Raw genomic sequence first — 21,151 nt, 5'->3', positions numbered from 1 at the left:
CAGTGGAACGACTTGCCTCCAGAAATCGTGGGTGCTTCATCACTGGAGGTTTTTAAGAAATGACTGAACAGTCACTTGTCTGAAATGGTATAGGGTCTCCTGCTTGAGCAGAGGGTTGGACTAGAAGACCTCCAAGACCCCTTGCAATTCTGTTCTGCTTTTTAAAATGCTTCCTCACCAGAGGACAGGAGGCATTTCTGCTCTCCTGCTGGTTTAAATACTACTTAAGCACCCTTTGAAATAAAGTTTTACAATGGTAATTTCCAACTCTCTAAAATTCCAGTGCTGTATAAAACTTTCAGAGTAAAACAGTGCTAGTATGGAGGAACAGCACAGGAGGGTGGCAGAAGTAAGATAGTAAAAAGTTCAATTGCAGCACATGGAGAATAAAACAAGCTTTGCTGACTTTTTCTGAAGGTGGCACAAGGCAGGCCTGCCTGGGAACTGCTCCAAGGAGGGTGCCTGGATGTAGGCAGCAGACATCCTGTGGATGGAGCTGTCTTCAAACAAGGGCTGCGCTGGCTGCGAATCCTGGCAGCTGAACTCCCAATAGGTCTGAAGGCACCAAGAACGGCTTTTCCATTCAGTCGCCCGACCAGGCTTTCACGCACAGAGCAGGTTCTCTGCCCACTGCTGAGATGCCTTAAGTGGCACTCAGCTGCATCACTAGAGGTGAAAACGTATGAAGAACGGTTGCAGGAACTGGGCCTGGCTAGTCTAGTGAAGAGAAGGACCAGGGGAGACAGGATTGCAGTCTTCCAATAGTTGAGGGGCTGTCGCGGAGAGGAGGGGGGAAACCTTTTTTCCAAACCCCCTGAAGGCCAGACAAGGAATAGTGGATGGAAATTGATCAAGGAGAGATTCAACCTGGAAACAAGGAGAAATTTCCTGACAGTGACAACAATCAACCAATAAAACACACTGCCTTCAGATGTAGTGAATTCTATTCTATTCTACTCTACCCTACCCTACCCTACTCTACTCTACCCTACCCTACCCTACTCTACTCTACCCTACCCTACTCTACTCTACCCTACCCTACTCTACTCTACCCTACCCTACTCTACCCTACCCTACTCTACCCTACCCTACCCTACTCTACTCTACCCTACCCTACTCTCCTCTCCTCTCCTCTCCTCTATTCTATTCTATTCTTTTCCATTCCATTCCGCTCCTTTCCTGTCCTGTCCTGTCCTTTCCGTATTCTATTCTATTCTATTCTATTCTATTCTATTCTATTCTATTCTATTCTATTCTATTCTATTCTATTCTATTCTATTCTATTCTATTCTATTCTATTTTCCATTCCATTCTTCTATTCTATTCTATTCTATTCTATTCTATTCTATTCTATTCTATTCTATTCTATTCTATTCTATTCTGTTGTCAGAACCCACTTCAGCCCACATCTTAAGAAAGAAGGACTCTTGGAGACAAGGTTTTCCAAGCAAGAACTTTTACTAAGAAATAGGAGATAGCAGGCATAATAGACAGGATCTGAAGAATCCCCTCACAGATTGAGATTTTTAAAGTGTCCCCAAGCAAACCCCACCCCACGCTTCATTCGGTCAGTTCCGGATCAGCCAAGCTCCAGGTGGGAAGCCCCTCATGGGATAAGAGAGACAACAGTTCCTTCCTAGCAGGATCATTTCCACCCCCTCACATTTCAACCAGAGAAACAACCCAGATTCCGGAGGCTTTTATTCCTCCCTTTCCACCCACTTTCCTAGCTGCCTGCAAGATAAGAGGGAAATGCCTAGTGAGAGAGTAATTGATTATATTGTGATGGATAGCAGGCAGGCGGAATAAACAAATGGTTACACTTAAGGAAGGAAGTGAAAGCAATAAAACCCCATGCTTGTTCCCTCACCTCCTTGGGAATGGCAGAATCCAAGGGAGGGTTAGATTTGGGTTTTGCACAGAAGAGATAGAAATGAAATATAAGTGAATTCTGACATCTGTTCTTTTCTGTAATTCTATTCTATTCTGTAATTCTATTCTATTCTCTGACGCTGATCCACATTCCATTCTATTCCATTATTCTATTCTGTTCTATTCTATTATTCTATTCTACAATCTATTTATTCCATTCCATTCCATTCCATTCTATTCTATTCTTCATTCCTCTATTCTATTCTGTTCTGTTCTGTTCTGTTCTGTTCTGTTCTAGTCTATTCTATTCTACAATCTACAGTGAGAAACTGGTGAAGCGGGCACAGCAGTGCCTGCACTTTCTCCGTCGCATGAGAAAAGCTCATCTTCCTTCCCCTGTCCTGACCACAATTGAGAGCATCCTGTCATACAGCATCACAGTCTGGTTTGGAAGCATCCCTGCTTCAGACAGGAAGGCGGTGCAGAGAGTGGTGAGGATGGCCGAAAAGATCATTGGCAGTTCCCTCCCCTCCATCCAGGACATAGCACAGAAGCGTTGTTTGAACAGGGTCCGTAAGATTGTCTGGGACACTACTCATCCTCTTCACAACCTGTTTTCCTTGTTACCTTCTGGGAGGAGGGGGCTTCGTGGTATCCGCAGCAGAACATCCAGATTCAGCCATAGTTTCATTCCATACAGCATTAACCTTGTGAACTCTCAGGCTTCCTCCTTCTGTTACATATTCAAGATGGACAGTATTTAATATTTATTTGTTATGTATATGCAGGGGTGTGGGTCTATACATATGCGTATATAGTATGGTTAGGTATGTGTCACGTATGTGTTCTACTTTGAGAGCGGGCAACTAAATTTCATTTTTTTTGTAAAAGTTTTTATTGAATTTTATAGGGTTGGGGAAAGGGTAGAACCAGGGTAGGGATTAAGGTTCAGGTGTGGTTAGGCTTGGGATTGGGGTAGGGACGGGGTTGGGAACAACACTGGGGTTGCCCCCCCATAACATTTTCAAGCTTTAGCAAACAGACTGTTGTCCGGGTACATATGTTCAGTTAACCCTAATTAATATAATAGTAAATAGCTGTAATGTATATGGTAAATAATAATCATAAATGGTATCAGTAGGTCAATACATATCATTCTCCTTACTAATATATATTCAAAATAGGATATCACATTCATTTTTGATGTGTGCCGTTGTGCCCACAGTAAAAAAAAAGACACTAAAGGTTATCTGACCTTATTCTATTCCATTCTATTCTATTCTATTCTATTCTATTCCATTCCATTCCATTCAATTCCATTCCATATTTTCTGTTCTATTCTATTCCATTCCATTCCATTCTATTCTATTCTATTCTATTCTATTCTATTCTATTCTATTCTATTCTATTCTATTCTATTCTATTCTATTCTATTCTATTCTATTCCATTCCATTCCATTCCATTCCATTCCATATTTTCTATTCTATTCTATTCTATTCTATTCTATTCTATTCCATTCCATTCCATTCCATTCCATTCCATTCCATTCTATTCCATTCCATATTTTCTATTCTATTCTATTCTATTCTATTCTATTCTATTCTATTCTATATTTCTATTCTATTCTATTCTATTCTATTCTATTCTATTCTATTCTATTCTATTCTATTCTATTCTATTCTATTCTATTCCATTCCATTCCATTCCATTCCATATTTTCTATTCTATTCTATTCCATTCCATCCCATTCTATTCCATTATTCTATTCTATTCTATTCCATTCCATTCCATTCCATTCCATATTTTCTATTCTATTCTATTCTATTCTATTCTATTCTATTCTATTCTATTCTATTCTATTCTATTCTATTCTATTCTATTCTATTCTATTCTATTCTATATTTCTATTCTATTCTATTCTATTCTATTCTATTCCATTCCATTCCTTTCCATTCCATATTTTCTATTCTATTCTATTCCATTCCATCCCATTCTATTCCATTATTCTATTCTATTCTATTCCATTACATTACATTCCATTCCATATTTTCTATTCTGTTCTATTCTATTCTATTCTATTCTATTCTATTCTATTCTATTCTATTCCATTCCATTCCATTCCATTCCATTCCATTCCATTCCATTCCATATTTTCTATTCTATTCTATTCCATTCCATTCCATTCCATATTTTCTATTCTATTCTATTCTATTCTATTCTATTCTATTCTATTCCATTCCATTCCATTCCATTCCATTCTATTCCATTCCATATTTTCTATTCTATTCTATTCTATTCTATTCTATTCTATTCTATTCTATATTTCTATTCTATTCTATTCTATTCTATTCTATTCTATTCTATTCTATTCTATTCTATTCTATTCTATTCTATTCTATTCCATTCCATTCCATTCCATTCCATTCCATTCCATTCCATTCCATATTTTCTATTCTATTCTATTCCATTCCATCCCATTCTATTCCATTATTCTATTCTATTCTATTCCATTACATTACATTCCATTCCATATTTTCTATTCTGTTCTATTCTATTCTATTCTATTCTATTCTATTCTATTCTATTCTATTCTATTCTATTCTATTCTATTCTATTCTATTCTATTCTATTCTATTCTATTCTATTCTATTCCATTCCATTCCATTCCATTCCATTCCATTCCATTTCATTCCATTCCATATTTTCTATTCTATTGTATTCCATTCCATTCCATATTTTTCATTCCATTCCATTCCATTCCTGTTAAGGTTCAGCCACAGTTCTAAGATAGCCGTTGTGCTAAGGATGACTTCTCCTTCGGCCTGCAATCCAAAAGGCCTCCACTAGATGGCAGTGCACCACTCCATCGGGACAGCCCAGCCGCTGGAGAAACCAGCATTAATCTGCATCTCGGGATCCAGGCAGGGCCGGAAGGGGGCAGCCTCTCTGGCTTGCATCGCACCGGGTTCTGGGTCCCCACTTTTGATGCAGAAGAAGACCCCTTTATTGCAATGAAAGGTCAGCACAGAATATAACTTTCAGCAAATCAGAAAATTAACTCTGCCTAGCAATCCAGCAGGTGTGCATGTTGCACAGGGAAGGGCAGATTTCAGCTACATTTTAAAGTCAGGAATATCTGAAAGTAAAAATAGGAGAACATGAGAAGAATATCTGAAAGTAAAAAACTGCAAATACAACTGATCAGAATGGCTAAGAAATTTGCCTAAATGTGGGATTATCAACTCTGACCGTGGCAGTGTAAAATAATATAATGAAATGTGTGTGTGTGGGGGGGGGGGGTTGATAGCCCTTCACTCCACGGCAACTTTTTATTACTAATCTGCCAAGAGGCACTGCAAGACTTCTGCTGTGTCTTCTGGAGATGCCTGAACCACACCTGCTTTCTGCTTTCTCTGTCTGCCAGAGGGGGCCCAAGGTGTTGTTCCTGGTGCCACCCAGTTGCCCCTTCCATCTTCCGCAGCCCCCTGGCTATCCACACTTCCCAAGCTGCAAAAGCCAAAGCAGGTTCTCCAGATTTAAAGCAGGAAGCCAGAGAGGCTGAAGCCCGGGGAGAGAATTATATTGTGCAAAGCAAAAGAGCAGAACCATAGGGCTGGAAGGGACCTTGGAGGTCTTCTAGTCCAACCCCCCTGCTCAAGGCAAGAGACCTATGCCATCCCAGACAGGTAGCTGTCCAATCTTTTCTTGGAGATCTCCAACAATGGAACATGCACAACTCTAGGGGACAAGCTGTTCCACTGATTGTTCTCGGTGTCAGGAAATCCCTCCTTAGATCCAGATTGGATCTCTCTTTAATGATCTTCTACCGGTTACTTCTTGTCCTGCCCTCGAGTGCTGTGGATAATAGGTTGATCCCCTCTCTCTGTAACTGCCCATCAAGTACTAGAAGACAGCTATCATGTCACCCCTAATCCGTCTCTTTGTTAAGCTAGACATACGTAGCCATTCATCACATCGTTTTAGTCTCCAGATCCCTTATCTTTTTTTGGCTCTTCTCTGCACTCTTTCTAGAGTCTCGGTATCTTTTGTATCATGATGATTCAAAATTGGACACAGAATTCCAAGTGTGTCCTCACCAGTGCAGTGCAGAGCAGTATTAGCCTTAGAACAAATGGGAGAGTGACAGGCCAGGAAGCTACACTAGACTGCATGGGGGAAAAGGTTTTCTTCCGACAGGCAGCCTGGATCAAAGAGAGAGAGAGAGAGAGGAAAAACAACCAGCATTCCTTGGCTGGATTCACATATGAGGCTAAGATCCCCTTTCCTGAAAGGGGAGTTTGTTCAAGGCACAGATGTCCAGCTCCACCCTCCATCACCCAGCCAACCCGGCAGCAGCTTCAAAACATGGTAATCCATCTGTCCGGAGGGGCTGAGCTGGGAAAGTGACCATCACGGAATCTCTCCCTCTGGCCCCAGGCACCGTTCTAGCAGTTCATAGGTAAAGGTAAAGGTTCCCCCACACATGCGTGCTGGTCGTTTCCGACTCTAGGGGCCGGTGCTCATCTCTGTTTCAAAGCCGAAGAGCCAGCGCTTGTCCGAGGACGTCTCCGTGGTCCTGTGGCCGGCATGACTAGACGCCAAAGGCGCACGGAACGCTGTTACCTTCCCACCGTAGCGGTCCCTATTTTTCTACTTGCATTTTTACGTGCTTTCGAACTGCTAGGTTGGCAGAAGCTGGGATGAGTAACAGGCGCTCACTCTGTTACGCGGCACTCGGGATTCGACCCGCCAAACTGCCGACCTTCAGATCGACAAGCTCAGCGTCCTAACCCACTGAGCCACCGTGTCCCTAGCAGGTCATACATGCGCACAAGCCATAGGTCGTTCAGTCGTTCAGAGGGGAAGGCACTCTGTTGATTCTCAGAGGGAGAAAGCTGGTCTTTCTGGGACTGCCTGATGCAGAAGAGCCCAAGGAAGGATTGGGGAGAGGATGTGTTTTGGACCGCAGCCCCTCCTGCTCTTACACCAGAGAAACACCACACAGGCTGGCGGGAAGTGGCTTCTGAGCACAATAGGTCAAAAACGGTGGCGTCCTTTACATCAGGAGTTCCCAACCCCCGATCCGTGGACCGGTACCGGGCCGCAGCATGCCAGCAACTGGTCTGCACAAACAAGCAAAGCCCCAGCCGTGAGATACAGGCAGCACACAAAACCACGCACTCTCCGGTCTGCGGAAAAACCTCTCTCCACGGAACCGGTCCCTGGCGCCCAAAAGGTTGGGGGCCTCTGCTTTACATCAAGCCGGGGACTTCACAGAAAGTCCATGAAGCGTCCTTGGCAAGGAGAAAAGTGTTTGGCTATGACTGTGTCCGTTCTGGGATCCTGTTTGGCCTTTCATCCAGCAAGCTCTTCAGAGGATCAGCTAGGCTGCTAGGGGCTGTCATCTGCTGTGACAAAAGCCACGTGGCTCGATTTCTTGGTTTCCCAGTTAGTCCAAAGCCTTGGAATTTCCAGGAAGCGTCTCCTCCAAGTGTTAAGAGAGGCCCAGCCCTGCTCAGTTTCCCAGACAGACGAGCTGAGGGGCAAGCTGTGGGGGCAAAATCTGGGCCTCCAGAAGCCAAATTGTTTACGGGATTCTCGGATTCTGCCACCCTTTCGTTGAACGCACCACTTCTCTCTTCCTAACCCGGGTTTAGCTTTAAGCTTTCAAACTACCGGAGATTTTACTCCCCGAGATCCGGGCACTGCGGACGAATACTTGGGGGAATCCCACTATCTGCACCGTCCAGTCCCGGGCATCTAGTCGCAGCCACGCCCGCAAAAGTCCCGCAACGCCAGGGTCTACGTTCACACGACCCGCAAGTGCCGGTTCCAGGGCAGCCTACCTGGCCCGGCGAATTGCAGCGAGCCGCCGCCAGCTCCGCACAAAGCGGCGGAGAGGGGATCCCGGCGCCCGCTTCCAAGGGGAGCAAAGCTTCCCTCCCCCGCCCGGGCTTCGCTTCTTGCTCGAAGTCCGAGCCCTCCGGCCCGCGGCACCGTCGCATCTCCGCGGTCCGGAGCGCCTGGCCAGCTCGCCCGCGCGGGGAAGCGGGCCACGTTTCCTGACCGGCCGGCCGACCCCCCCCCCCACCCCCTGCTCCGCCTGCTGCTCCTGCCGCCGCCGGGGGGCGAGAGGGGGCGAGGGGGGGGGGGCGGCGGCTCTCGCGCTGCCGCTTCCGGCCGGGATCCTGGAGCAGCCAGGAGGAGGAGCAGCCGTCGCCGCCGCCGCCGTCGGGGAGGCGAGCTGCCCCGGGAGGGCTGGAGGAAGCGCAGCTCCCCACGCATGGAGGCGCCGCCGAGGGCCCGGCTGGCCGGCGGGGGAGCCGCTGCGGGGGCCGGCCGGTGGCTCCCGGTCCTGGCCCGGCGGCTGCCGCTGCTGCTGCTGCTGCTCTTCGCGGGCGCCGGGGCTGCCCCGGAGCTGAGTCCGCGCGGGAGGAACGTCTGTCCGGCGCCGGGGTAAGAGGCCGAGGCGGGACGGGACGGGGTGGGGTGGGTGGGGGTGGGCTGCGCTCGATGCTCTTGGGGCCGCTTCATCCCGGGCAGAGTCGTGGCGAAGCTGTCGCGCCGGGTCCCCCAACCGGAGCCCCGGGAACGTCGCCGCCGCCGCCCCTTCCATCCGAGGCGCAAGGCCGGGAAGGGCGTCCTGCGGAGAGAGGCGGCATCCTCCGCCCTTTCCTGTCCGGGGCTGAGCAACCGGGTGGTCGGTGGGGACCTCCAGACACCCCCATGGGCTCCCTCCGCCGCTTCTGACAGCCCCGCCGCCCCCCATCCCCCCGTGGCCCGGGCGCATTTTGACAGCCGCGGCCGGGACCAGGTTTGCTCCAGCCGCCTCTTCTTGCCGGAGAGCTCCGGAGGGGTCCCTGTGTGTCGTTCCCCCCCACACACACACACACCCCGGGCCGAGGGGCCCTCCTGAGTTGGAGACCCGGCTGAGCCGGGCTGGGGGGCGCCTCTTGGAGGGGCGCTTTGAATTCCGAGGGAAGGCTGCCGGCCGCAAGCCGGCGTCCCCTTGCCTCGCTCCCCTTCTCCTCCTTTCGCGCGCGCTCTCTCTTCCTCTTCCTCTCCAGCAAAACCCGCTGTTTGCAGCTTTAACCCATCCGCGCATCCCGGCTCACAAAGCCATTTCGGCCCCTTCCTCCTCTTGCAAAAAAAAAAATAAAAAATTCCCCCCCCCCGCCCCCCATTGTTCGCTGACAGCCATGTTGCGCCGTGAGTGCAGATTTCCAAAAGGGGGGGGGGAAATTCCACAGATAAAAGGCAGGCGCCGAGGTTTTGGGAGCGCTCCTTCCCCAATAAGTCCCCCCCTTTTTTTTTCCACGAGGTTCAAAGAACAACTAACACGGCGCGCCCCCCCCCCAATCCCCTTCCAAGTGTAACCTAAAACCCGATGGAAAGAGACGCTACATCTGTTTTTGATTTAAAGTCTTGCAAACAAGCTCGCTTCAGCGGAGGCCTTTGCAGATTCTGCGGTGGAATTTCTGGCTGAGCGTCCTTCCCCAGCCCCCCCCCCGCGGCCCCCACTTCTCTGGCCCACATTTTTCCTACCGATACAATGTCTGTTTTGCAATGGAAGAAAGCCAGTGGAAAGGGAAAGGGTGCAATTTAGCTTTTTGTGGGCATTACAGAATTCCCCTGCCCTACAGATTATGTGCTCTTGTTGGTATCAAATCACCCGATAGTTTGACTGCAGACTTAGAGAGATGGGGGTTCACGCAAACGGGGGGGGGGGGAAGAAGGATGTGTTTGCTTGCTTGAAACAGCAGAAGAGGTTAGTAGCATCCGCAGCTGGATCCTTGATTTGGAGCACGTTTCTTAACTAATGGCATTTTTTAAATTTCAGAATAGAATAGAATAGAACTGGAAGGGACTTTGGAGGTCTTCTAGCCCAGCCCCCTGCTCAAGCAGGAGACCCTATACCAGGGGTCTTCAAACTTGGCCCTTTTATGACTTGTGGACTTCAGCTCCCAGAATTCCTCAGCCAGCATTGCTGGCTGAGGAATTCTGGGAGCTGAAGTCCACAAGTCATAAAAGGGCCAAGTTTGAAGACCCCTGCCCTATACCATCTCAGACAATTGACTGTCCAGTCTCTTTTCTTAAAAATCTCCAGTGATGGAGCGCTCACAATTTCTAGTGGCCAGCTGTTCCACTGGTTAATTGTCGTCACTGTTAGGAAGTATCTCCTTAATTCCAGGTTGCTTCTCTCTTTGGTCAGTTTCCAACCGTTGTTTCTTGTCCTGCCTTTCTTAAATGTTAATATTTCTTAAAGATTAGCAAATTAGCTCTTTCGGAGAAGCAACATTCAGTTCCACTTCAAAACCTCCACTCCAGGAGGGGCAACAAACTGACAGTCTCCACAGCTTTGGGATGCAGCTCCTGTGTGCTGTTTCTTTGATGTGTCAACTAGCATTGACAAAGTAAAACGCAAAACTCTATGTGGCTGTCTGGGCTTGGATTCTGCCCAAGGGCGTTCATTTGTGGGCTGGATTTGCACATTAGACTAACTGGAGAATTTAAAGCAAAGCATGTTGTGAGAATCCAGCCTTATAGGCATGCATCTGAGCATTTCGTGACCCCCACAAATCCATGTGGGCCAGGGTCAAAGTGTCTAGAGGGCATCTTTGCAAACAAAGCCCACCCCACACTTGAAAAAGTTGCAGGGTACTAAATATATAAAGCAGTACTAATACATGAAATATTAGCACCGCTTTATAAAGCCTTAGCGAGGCCACACCTGGAATACTGCATCCAGTTTTGGTTGTCACATTACAAAAAAGATGTTGAGACTTTGGAAAAAGGGCAGTGAAGAGCAACTAAGAAGATTAAAGGCCTGGAGACAAAAAAAAACATATGAAGAACGGTTGCAGGATTTGGATACGGCCAGTCTAGAGAAAAGAAGGACTAAGGGGGACAAGATAGCGGTGTTCCAGTATCTGGGGGGCTTCCACAAAGAGGAGGGGGTCAATTTATTTTCCAAAGCCCCTAAAGGCAGGACAAGAAACAATGGATGAAAACTAATCAAGGAGAGAAGCAACCTGGAATTAAGGTGAAACTTCCTAACAGTGAGGATGATTAACCAGTGTAACTGCTTGCCTTCAGATATGGTGGGTGCTCCATCACTGGAGGTTTTTTAAGAAAAGACTGGACAACCACATGACTGAAATGGTCTAGGGCAGGGGTCAGCAACCTGAAACAGTGAAAGAGCCACTCGGAACCGGTTCCCTCACAAAAAGAAAAACTGGGAGCCGCAAAAAATGTGTGTGCATGTGCATACATGCACGCATGCGCAGAACAGGGTTTGACTGAAGAGTGGAGCCAAGGCGAGATATGCACCTACCGTGCATATTTGAACTGATTGGTTGAACTTTTTTAGTCCCACTTTTTTTTGGGGGGACTGCACATAGCAGAGGACTGGGAGCCGCAGGAGACGGCTGAAAGAGCCGCATGTGGCTCCGGAGCCGCGGGTTGCAGACCTGTGCTCTAGGGCCTCTTGCTTGAGCAGGGGTTGGACTAGAAGACGCCCAAGGTCCCTTCCAATTCTATTCTGATTGGGGCATCAGGTGTGCAGTCCCAGATGACATACTGCCTTTATTTTACCCCACCCAGCCTCCCCTGCATGATACTATACAGTAGCTCAGGTCTTTGGACAATGCATGCTGTATCAGCACAACAGTTGCGCCTTGCTAGTTGTATAAGACACCATTGGGAGCCTTTGCGTTGGGCTTCATTGGAAGGGAGCTCTGAAGATCTTCCCAGTGGGGAACAGCCTCCTCAACTCTACCCCTGCAGTGAAGTGTGCAAAGGGCCAAGAGGTGTTTCGGAATCAAAGCCTTGGGATTGAGTCTTGCAGCGACTGAGCTGGCTCTAAGCTGGCACTAAAGCACAGTTTGAAAGACTACATTTCAGTGTGCAAAATGTCAGGCTCATTAACCACTCTCCTCTCCAGCCCCTCAGATCTTCTGTTTGGTGGCAAGGTGAGGAGGCAGCCAAACCTGCCTCCACTCTTTTAGGTCTTGATCCACTCCACTCCCAGCACTTCCCCACTCTAGCCTAGATCAGAGCCGTCTCTGGAGCTGAGAGAACAATAGCCCCAGGATTTATCTATAGACATACAGTATATATCGCGCCATAGGACTTTACAGCGCTCTCTGAGTCAGTCTCTTACCCCAACGTATGGGTCCTCATTTTACCAGCCTTGGAAAGATGGAAGGCCGAATCAGCATGGGCAGAGTCTACCTTCAATGCTGCCTTGTAACCATTGCATACCATGGATGGATGGATGGATGGAAGGAAGGAAGGAAGGAAGGAAGGAAGGAAGAAAAAGAAAGGAAGGAAGGAAGGAAGGAAGGAAGGAAGGAAGGAAGGAAGGAAGGAAGAGCAATAGCACTTAGACTTATATACTAATTCACAGTGCTTTCCCACTCTAAGCAGTTTGCAGGGTCACCATCTTGCCCCTCAACAATCTGGGTCCTCATTTTACTGACTTCAAGAAGGATGGAAGGCTGAGTCAACCTTGAGCCGGTCAGGATGGAACTGCTGGCTGTGGGCAGAGTCAGCTTGCAATGCTGCATTCTAACCACTGCACCACCATGGCCACAGAATAGAAATAATAGAAATAGAAATAGCCCTTAGACTTATATACCACTTCATAGTGCTTCACAGCCCTAAGCGGTTTAGAGTCAACATATTCCCCTCCCCCACAATAATCTGGGTCCTCATTTTACCGACCTCGGAAGGGTGGAAGGCCGAGTCAACCTTGAGCCAGTCAGGATCAAACTGCTGGCAGTTGGCAGAGTTAGCCTGCAACGCTGCATTCTAACCATTGAGCCACCAGGGCTTTCCCACCCTTTGCCTGAAGATGCTAGGATGCCCCAAAAGCCTGTGGGTGCTGGCTAAGATTGTAGCCACGAGCTGGTTGGTGATTAATTAGTACTAAGAATTGTCCTGCTTTATCTTGTTTTTGGTTATTTGTGTTTTTATTGTTCAATACATGAAACATGGGAAGCTGTCATAGTAGATGCACATCATATTTGCAAACACTGGGATCTCCTTGTGGAAGTCAGCTCCTACAGGAGCTAGAAATTATTTAAAGAAACTAAGCAAGTTTCTAGCCCTCAGGGTTAAAAGTAGAGATGTGGTTAACTCTTGTAGGATACAATTTGAATTCAGGCAAGCAGAGTCCAGGACTATGTGCTAAGCAACTGCTTGTGTCCTAAAGATATATTTTGTTTGTTTGGGTGCAGGAGAAAGGGGAGGCTGCTGTTTTTTTTTTTGTCAGCACCTCCAAGTTTGTTTGTTTTTCAGACATTCTCCACACACCACCTTTTAGGCACTTGCAAACTTTAGCTGCTTTGGGGACAGAAAATAAGGAAGCAAGGAACATCTCATCTCACTGATGATGCTTCCTACATGTCCCCAAGGGTGGAACTGTGTTACTTCCTTTTCTTGCCTTTTTTTTCTTCTCTTATTTGCAAAGAGTAAGATTCACTGTGTTACTCTATCTTGGCAATTTACAGATAGCCAGTTACCAGAATTCCCTAGCCAGCATCCTTGATAAGTTCCCACCCAGGAGAGATCCAATCTAGAACTAAGGAGAAATTTCCTGGCAGTGAAAACTATTGATCAGTGGAACAGCTTGCCTCCGGAAGTTGTGGATGCTCCATCGCTGGAGGTTTTCCAGAAGAGATTGGTTCTCCTATTTGAGCAGGGGGTTGGACTAGAAGACCTTCAAGGTCCCTTACAACTCTGCAGTTCTGTATTCTGTAATGTGTATTCAGACACTTGTAAAGCAGGTGCTGCAGCGGAAGGAAATGGAGCCAAAAAACTTCAGACTTTTGTGCAGTTAAGGCTGATTTTCAAACTTTTAGATATAGTGTTTTTCAACTTTGGCAACTTTCAGACGTGCGGACTTTAATTTTAAGGTGCCACAAGAATCATGTTGTTGGAGAATGAAACTCTCATGCCTCTACATCAAGGGACTTCAAACTTGGCCCTTTTATGACTTGTGGACTTCAACTCCCAGAATTCCTCAGCCAGGCCTGGCTGAGGAATTCTGGGAGTTGAAGTCCACAAGTCATAAAAGGGCCAAGTTTGAAGACCCCTGCTCTACATTGTGTCTCCCATGAATTTCACACAATTCCCTCTGCAAGCTGGCTAAGCGACTGGCCATCTCCCTTCCCTGTGGCAGTGAGTCCTGCAGGTTAACTGTATGTTGTATGGAAAATATCTTTTTTCTGTTGTTTCCCCTGTTGTGCTGAATTCATTCCAGTTATTGCAAGGATTAATCCAATTGGATTCTTCTCTTTATGGAAACAAAATCCAACTTCAATATTTTTCTAGTGGAATTCAGTTTAAGTAAGACAAGGTGCTTCAGAAAATGACATTTTTTAAAGCTCTATACATATAGAAATAAATACCATTGAAAGCACATTATTTCCTTTCCATACATACTGTGTTTCGCTGAAAATAAGACCGGATCTTATATTATTTTTTGCTCCAAAAGACACTGTTGGAAGGAATGTCTTCATCCCGGTTCCATCCAAGCTGGGAATAAACATGGCAACTGCTTTGGGAAGAAGGTTGTAGTTTATTGAAGAGGAGAACCAGACAGGAAGGTGGCTGGCAGAATAGAAGGGCTGACCACATGTAGGGAGTAGGTTTCTATACCCTCTGGATCCTTTTGTTTGGAGTTGCTTCCTGTTCGTGTTTGAGGCTATTTCCTGTGTCGTGAACTTTGGACCTGAGTCTGAGTGTGCCTTTCTGGTATTCTGATGGTGATGGGTTAATCCTACTATGTCCAAAGGTCATGTCCTGCTTCCCTGGGGCTGGGGTAGGTGGATTTTGGGTGTCTTTGTCTTCTTAATGTTCTAGCTCCAACCTTCCTGATGGCTTACATTTGCATGTCTACAGAACTGGTTTTCTGCTTGCGGGGAGGAGACCTGAGACTATGAAGAAAACTGGGCGTGCTTTCCTGGTTCTTCAATATCTTTTTAGGAAATATATTTTTCTGCCCTTTTTAATATTTCCTTCTGTGAGGAGCTGACTCCCCACAACACATTTATTTTCCAGTTAGGGCTTATTTTGGGGAAAACACAGTACTAAATGTGTCCGTCTGGCTGACGATATTAACTGGAGCTTAATTTGGGGGGTGGGGGGGTTTATATTACGAGCATCCAGTTGGGTCTTATTTTCAGGGAAACACTATATAATAGATTCATACAGTTTTACTAATATCTCTGATGGAACGAAATATCTTTCTTAGCTATTTGAATCTGAAGGTAGATAATGTATAGCAATATCTGAAATACAAGCATGTCATTTCGTTCCTGCAAGGAAAAACAGCAAGTTTTTGTAACTCCCTTTCAAACATTAACATTAGATGTTATTTTGCTTGCGGATGTAGCAATATCCCATAATTTAGAAGATCACATTTTAAGATTTAGCGTATCAAACGTCTTTTAAATGGCTGCAGGAAGCCTAACACTAGAAAAGTGTTTATCATTTTCCTTAACGTCAGTTTCTCTAAAGATATTCAGCAAATATAAAGCAGGATCAGGCGATTTAGATTAGATTTAGATAACCTTTATTGTCATTTTTTTTCCTGTGGGCACAACGGCACACATTAAAAATGAAATGTAGTTGCTTGCTCTCAAAGTGTACGCATACATAACACACATTTAAAACATACTATATACAACATATGTATAGACCTACACCCTTACATATAAGTAACATATAAATATGAATCACTGTCCATCCTGAATACATAACGGAAGGAGAACACTTTAGAGTTCACAAGGTTAATACTGTATGGAACAAAGCTGTGACTGAATCTGGATGTTCTGCTTCGGATACCACGGAGCCCGTCCCCCCTCCCAGAAGGTAACATGGAAAACAGGTCGTGAAGAGGGTGTGTAGCGTCCCAGACAATCTTGCGGACCCTGCTCAAGCATCGCTTATGTGCTGTGTTCTGGATGGAAGGGAGGGAACTGTCAATAAACTTTTCCAGATGGAACGAACCAACTTCGCTTGCACCCAGCACCCAAAGCCACCATAACTGGACAGGTGGACATTAAGATGGTCCCCTTTTCCTCCATCGTTTAGATAAAAGAGCCCTCGCAATGGGTCCAAGCTGCTCTGTTGCACAATACCATCTGTACCTTAGCTTTATGCCTAAGAGCCAGTCTGGTGTAGCGGTGAAGGCACCAGGGTTAGAAATCAGGAGACGGGAAGTTCTAGTCCCACCTTAGCCAAGAAAGCCAGCTGGGTGACTATGGACTTTTTCTCAGGCCATTTCCACCTCACAGGGTTGTTGTGGGGAAAACAGCAGGAGGAAGGAGTATTAGGCATTTTCGTTATTTATAAAAACCACAGAGCAGGATGTAAATAAATAGAAGTCTAGCTGAAAGACCAAGTTACCTGATCTTGACCCATTGCTTGTTCTTACAGGTCTTGCCTAGATCTTTTTCACTATCAGGTGCCTTGTTAATGAAACTGTCTGGTGCAAGGATAATAATAATAATAATAATAACAACAACAACCCCCAGTGAGGCACTACCTTGACGTGGTTGTGGGGCTTGTGAACTCTGAGGAAGATGAGATCTATGCCAGAGGTTCAACTGTACTGGACAGGTCTCATCAGAGGAGTCAGACAATGAGTGTCTCTCCCATAAAAAATATGGTGAGACGTAAATTTCAGAATGCCATACGGGCTCGGATGTCGCGCGGGTTAACAAGGTCTGTGCTAGATGTTGGAGTTCCTGGATATCTGGTGAAAAATGGGTTACAGGCCTCAGGACTGTTGGCTGAGCAACCAGGGCCAGCAGCTGCAGAACTACTGGAAGAAAAGGTGTTTACCTGTGGCAGATACACAGTGACTGAAAACAAAGAAATAATGATCTGTTATTACAGATCAAGTCCAACAAGAAGAGGATATCTAAAATGAATGCACCAGTTCTGGAAAGAAGAACATCCAGAATCAGAAATAACAGAACAGAGACTAGCAGATCAACGCCGATTTATAATACGAAATAAAGTATTCACAGAAACAGAATTGGATGAACTGCAAAGGTTTACCCAGGGCAAAGAAATCAAAGCCTTGCCAGAAGTAATTCAGAATGTAGAGGCAAGCCAGGGGGAGTTGGCAGTGAAGGAATCCAGCAGAGATATACAACTGTTCTCATTTGGAAACCTGGCACCTCTTCCTCAGGAAGAACAAAACCCTCTAACTAAAGAAATAAAAGAATTGAAACAAAGAATAACTGAGCATCTAGAACAGCACAAGAACAACAGAATAAGGCTGCCTGCATTGAAGCTTGTTCCAAAGAAACAGCTAGCACAAGAATTAAAAGATGCAAATACAGGCTTCCGGTTTGTGTGCGCGGCGCTTTCGGATGCACAGAGAGAGCTCCCTCCCTGCCGTCCGATCTTTCTTCATTGGAGGACCCTGAAAAGGGTCGAAAGTCACCCTGGAGGGGCGACCACCGCAATGTGGCCCTCCTGTGATTGTAGAAGGGCAGCAGCCCTCCACTTGAATCCAGAGCAGCTCCTTTTGGCCCAAAGAAGAAGAGACCGGCCGTCAACATGGCTGATCATTAAGCCGTTCCCTGCTGAAAGCCAAAGCACCATCTAGCACAACAAAGCAATCTGGAGGACTTGGGTGAGACCTTTCCTTTCTTATCCCCCTAACTGCCTGCCTGTGGGACTTTTCTGAAAATTTTCTCCCCCCACTTTTTTTTTGAAAAAACAGCTTTTGTATACTTGGGGGAATAACATTTTAAGCCTTAAAGCGAAGGGAAAAAAACACCATCTGATTAAGCAAAGAAACTAAGCAATCTCATTCCTACCTATTAAAAAGCTCATATTTTTGTGGGGATCTACTACCCTATTTTCTGTTTAAGATGTGAACTAAGGAAAAAAGAATGGACTAATTATATAAAAGCTTTATATTATTTTTTTTTGGGGGGGGAAATAATTTTACAACTTATTCTATATGTTACTGATGACATCCTGTGGCTAAACCTGGAATTGCAAGTAAATCTTTTGCTTATTCTGACAGCTGACTGAATAACAGAGTTGTCCTTGATATTATCTTCAAAGACAAGTGTGGGAACACCTGGCACTGAAAACAACTTTTAGGAGCATTGGAGGTGGAAAATTACTGACTTCTATTAAAATAGCCTCCATGGAAGACTTAGCTGTAAACACTAACAAAATGGATGACTATATCCCACCACTTAACTACAAATTGATATTGGACACAATCTTGGCTATAACTGAGCAAATTAAAGCCAAATTGCATAATAAACCTGACAACTCAAAGCCATCAGACCAAACTTTGACCTTAAGTGATGAACTGACAACCCAAAAACAAATAGAAGAACTGGAAATTAACACTGAAATAGGAGACTTCAAAGAGCAACAAACACAGCCTACAGAGAACTTTGAAGTCAAAACTCCAACTTTAACTATAAAACTTACAGTTCAAAAAACAACAACACCCGAAGAAAGCAACGTTAAGAGCGAAGATATCAAAGGCCTTCAAATACAGTATGTTGAGGATTCAGCTAATCAAATGATAACAACATTAGCTACTACGTTCTACCTAACCCAGATGGAAATGGAACAAGAATTACATCAAACATCAAAAACTGAGCTATTAAAGCAATATTTTAATGATTATAAAGGGGACACCAGCTTGGCAAAACTGTCATTTGGATGGTATCCATGGATTCAAATAAGAGGTAGAGGAAGAAAGGGAGACACATTTGAGAATTTAAAGACACTAAGATGGAAGTCTGATTGGCACAAAAGGAAGGCGAGAGATTTAAAGATTTAGACTTGTCTTTTGGGGGGGATTTGTAAGGACAGAACTTAAAAAAATCTTTTTTGATGGACTAAGGGGAATCTTTAAAAAATATAAACTGATTTCATATTTAGGTTTTAGATTTTTAAAGGAAAACAAAATTAAGCTTTTAGAATAAAACTTTGAATTATACTATAGAATTTAGAATCTTATAATATAAGATAGCATTTTAATAAGTGTTGAATGGTTAAGACAAAAAATCTTTTCTAACAATTGGTGATTTGTTAAGATGAAAACGAGAATTTACTGTTAAATCATAAGAATGATTTGTAATGAACAATGTAAGTTTTGTAGACAAGAGAATTATTCTTTACTGAAATAGGGAATTGTAGGTTACCCAAAAAGTAAGCTTTCTTCTGTATATTATAGGCCACTTTAGAGTATTTTATTGCAATTAAGTAAAACTTAAAAACAGGATTTTGATATCTATTAGTCTAATTACATTGAAAACTTTCTTAATTGATTAGGTCACATCTAGAAATGTACTAACTTGATCACTTTGACTATGTGAAAACTAAGGGAATCAGAGAGGGAATCTTTATTGATGCAACCTGAACTATCTACAAACAACTTGTTATTTGTTACTTTTCACTACCCAACCACTATATTGCTTCACAAATACATGTATAAGTAAATATTGAAAAACCAATAAAACTTGAATTAAAAAAAAGATGCAAATACTGCAATATCAAGTATAAGCACCAATTCACTGCAAGAAACAAACCAACTAAGGTACAGCACAGCTGCAGTTATAACTGAATACCTGGGATGCAAAATCAACAAAGAAGAAAAACAAACAAACAGTGCACCACAAAAATGGAAGGTTAGACTAGAAAATAAGATCAGCAAGTTAAGATCACACGCAAGTAAGCTAGAACAGATGAAAGAAAAGAAGCTGAAGGACAAGAAGACCAAAGAATACCTAATCAAGAAATACCACTTAGAAACAAGGAAGATCAAGGAAGGACTGGAAATAATAAAGCAGCAAATAACAGCTATAGCCAGGAAAATCAGTAGATACGAAGCTCGAATTGCAAATTATAGGCAGAACCTCCAATTTCAATCCAATCAGAAACGTTTCTACCAATCCATCAATGGAGAAACTGCAATGAATCAGTCAGTACCTGACAAGGAAGAAACAGTGCAGTTGTGGAAGCAGATATGGGATAACCAGGGTTTTTTTTCTCATAGAACGCTCAGAACGGCGTTCCGGCACCTTTTTTTTTTGAAGAAAAAAAAAAGCTTTTGCACAAGCTGTGCTGCTCCCTCTATTGGCTTTCAAAAGTCCACAAGTCATAAAAGAGCCAAGGTTGCCTACCCCTGGCCTATTGGCTTTCGAAAGCCAATAGGAATTGCTGTTGAGCGCGCCCAAAGACCCGGGCGGCAAACGTTGCATAGGCAAGTTTTCTGCAGCGAAGGCAAGAACTTTGCACCCCTCCCTGCTGCCCAACTACCCTATCTCAACTAGGTAAGTAAGATATTATTTGCAAATAGGATGCAATAAACAATTTAGGCTGCATTTACATCAGGGCTTTTCAACCTTTTCAGAAATTGTACCACTTTTAGGACATGACAATATTCAAGTACCACCAGTGCTTAACAAGGTGTCAAAAACTTGATGACTAAAAAAAGGGGGGGTATTTTGGGTTTTATTGGTTAGATTCATGTATTGTTATAGAAATGGCTAGTTTATAATGTTATAGAAAAGTAAAAAGTTGAGGTTCAATGTTAATGCTTCCTTCTGCAACAGAGGAAGTCAGAAGTCAGTGCCTTTTCTTTTTTCCTTCTTCCCCTCACTTTTCACTTTATCTCTCACCCTTCGCTCGCAAAAGCCCCCCCCCAGTCACTCACACTTTGCTCACAAAAGCCTCCAGTCATTCTCACTCACTCCTCCATCTCTTTCAAAGACACCTCGTTCAGTCTCTCCCCCACTCGCTCCGTCTCTTTCAAAGGTCTCTTGCTCACTCGCTCACTTACTGCGCCGACACTTCCAAGCACCATTTGCTCGTTCACACACTCACTCCCCCGATGCTTCTAAATGCCATTTGCTCATTCACTTACTGCCCCATCGCTTCCAAATGCTTCCAAATGCTTCCAAATGCCATTTGCTCATTCACTCACTCACTTACTGCCCCGTCACTTCTAAACGCTTCCAAATGCCACTTGCTCACTCGCTCACTTACTGGGTTTGGAAGCGACGGGGCAGTAAGTGAACGAGTGTCAGGGCTGGAGGCCATCAGCTGTTTGGTGCCAGATACGCCGGGCAGTCTGACACAGTGCTCCACAGCCGGGGCATCTTCAGCTGGTGTCAGGGACTGTGCCGGAGGCCGTCAGCTGTTCAGCACCGGAGACCGCTACCACGAGGAACACAGCTCTGGGTCGGGGTTCGGAGCAGCTCCAGGTGGGGGCTCAGCACA

General features: G+C 45.0%; 1 protein-coding gene across 1 annotated transcript in view; it reads left to right on the top strand.

Annotated features, from left to right (window-relative positions):
• The first annotated feature begins 8,112 nt into the window (after window positions 1–8,112).
• SCARF2 (scavenger receptor class F member 2) overlaps window positions 8,113–21,151 on the top strand; it is an 81,442-nt gene continuing 68,403 nt past the window's right edge. Inside the window, exon 1 of the mRNA XM_081339125.1 lies at window positions 8,113–8,329. Within this exon, the coding sequence (XP_081195251.1) occupies window positions 8,157–8,329 (173 nt within the window). The 5' untranslated portion in view covers window positions 8,113–8,156. The remainder of the gene's footprint in view (window positions 8,330–21,151) is intronic.

Source organism: Vipera berus, assembly GCF_964194415.1.
Source record: "Vipera berus genome assembly, chromosome: 14".
In the NCBI taxonomy this organism is placed as follows: Eukaryota; Metazoa; Chordata; class Lepidosauria; order Squamata; family Viperidae; genus Vipera; species Vipera berus.
The sequence above is the reverse complement of the archived record's forward strand: the minus strand, read 5'-3'. Positions and strand labels throughout refer to the sequence as shown.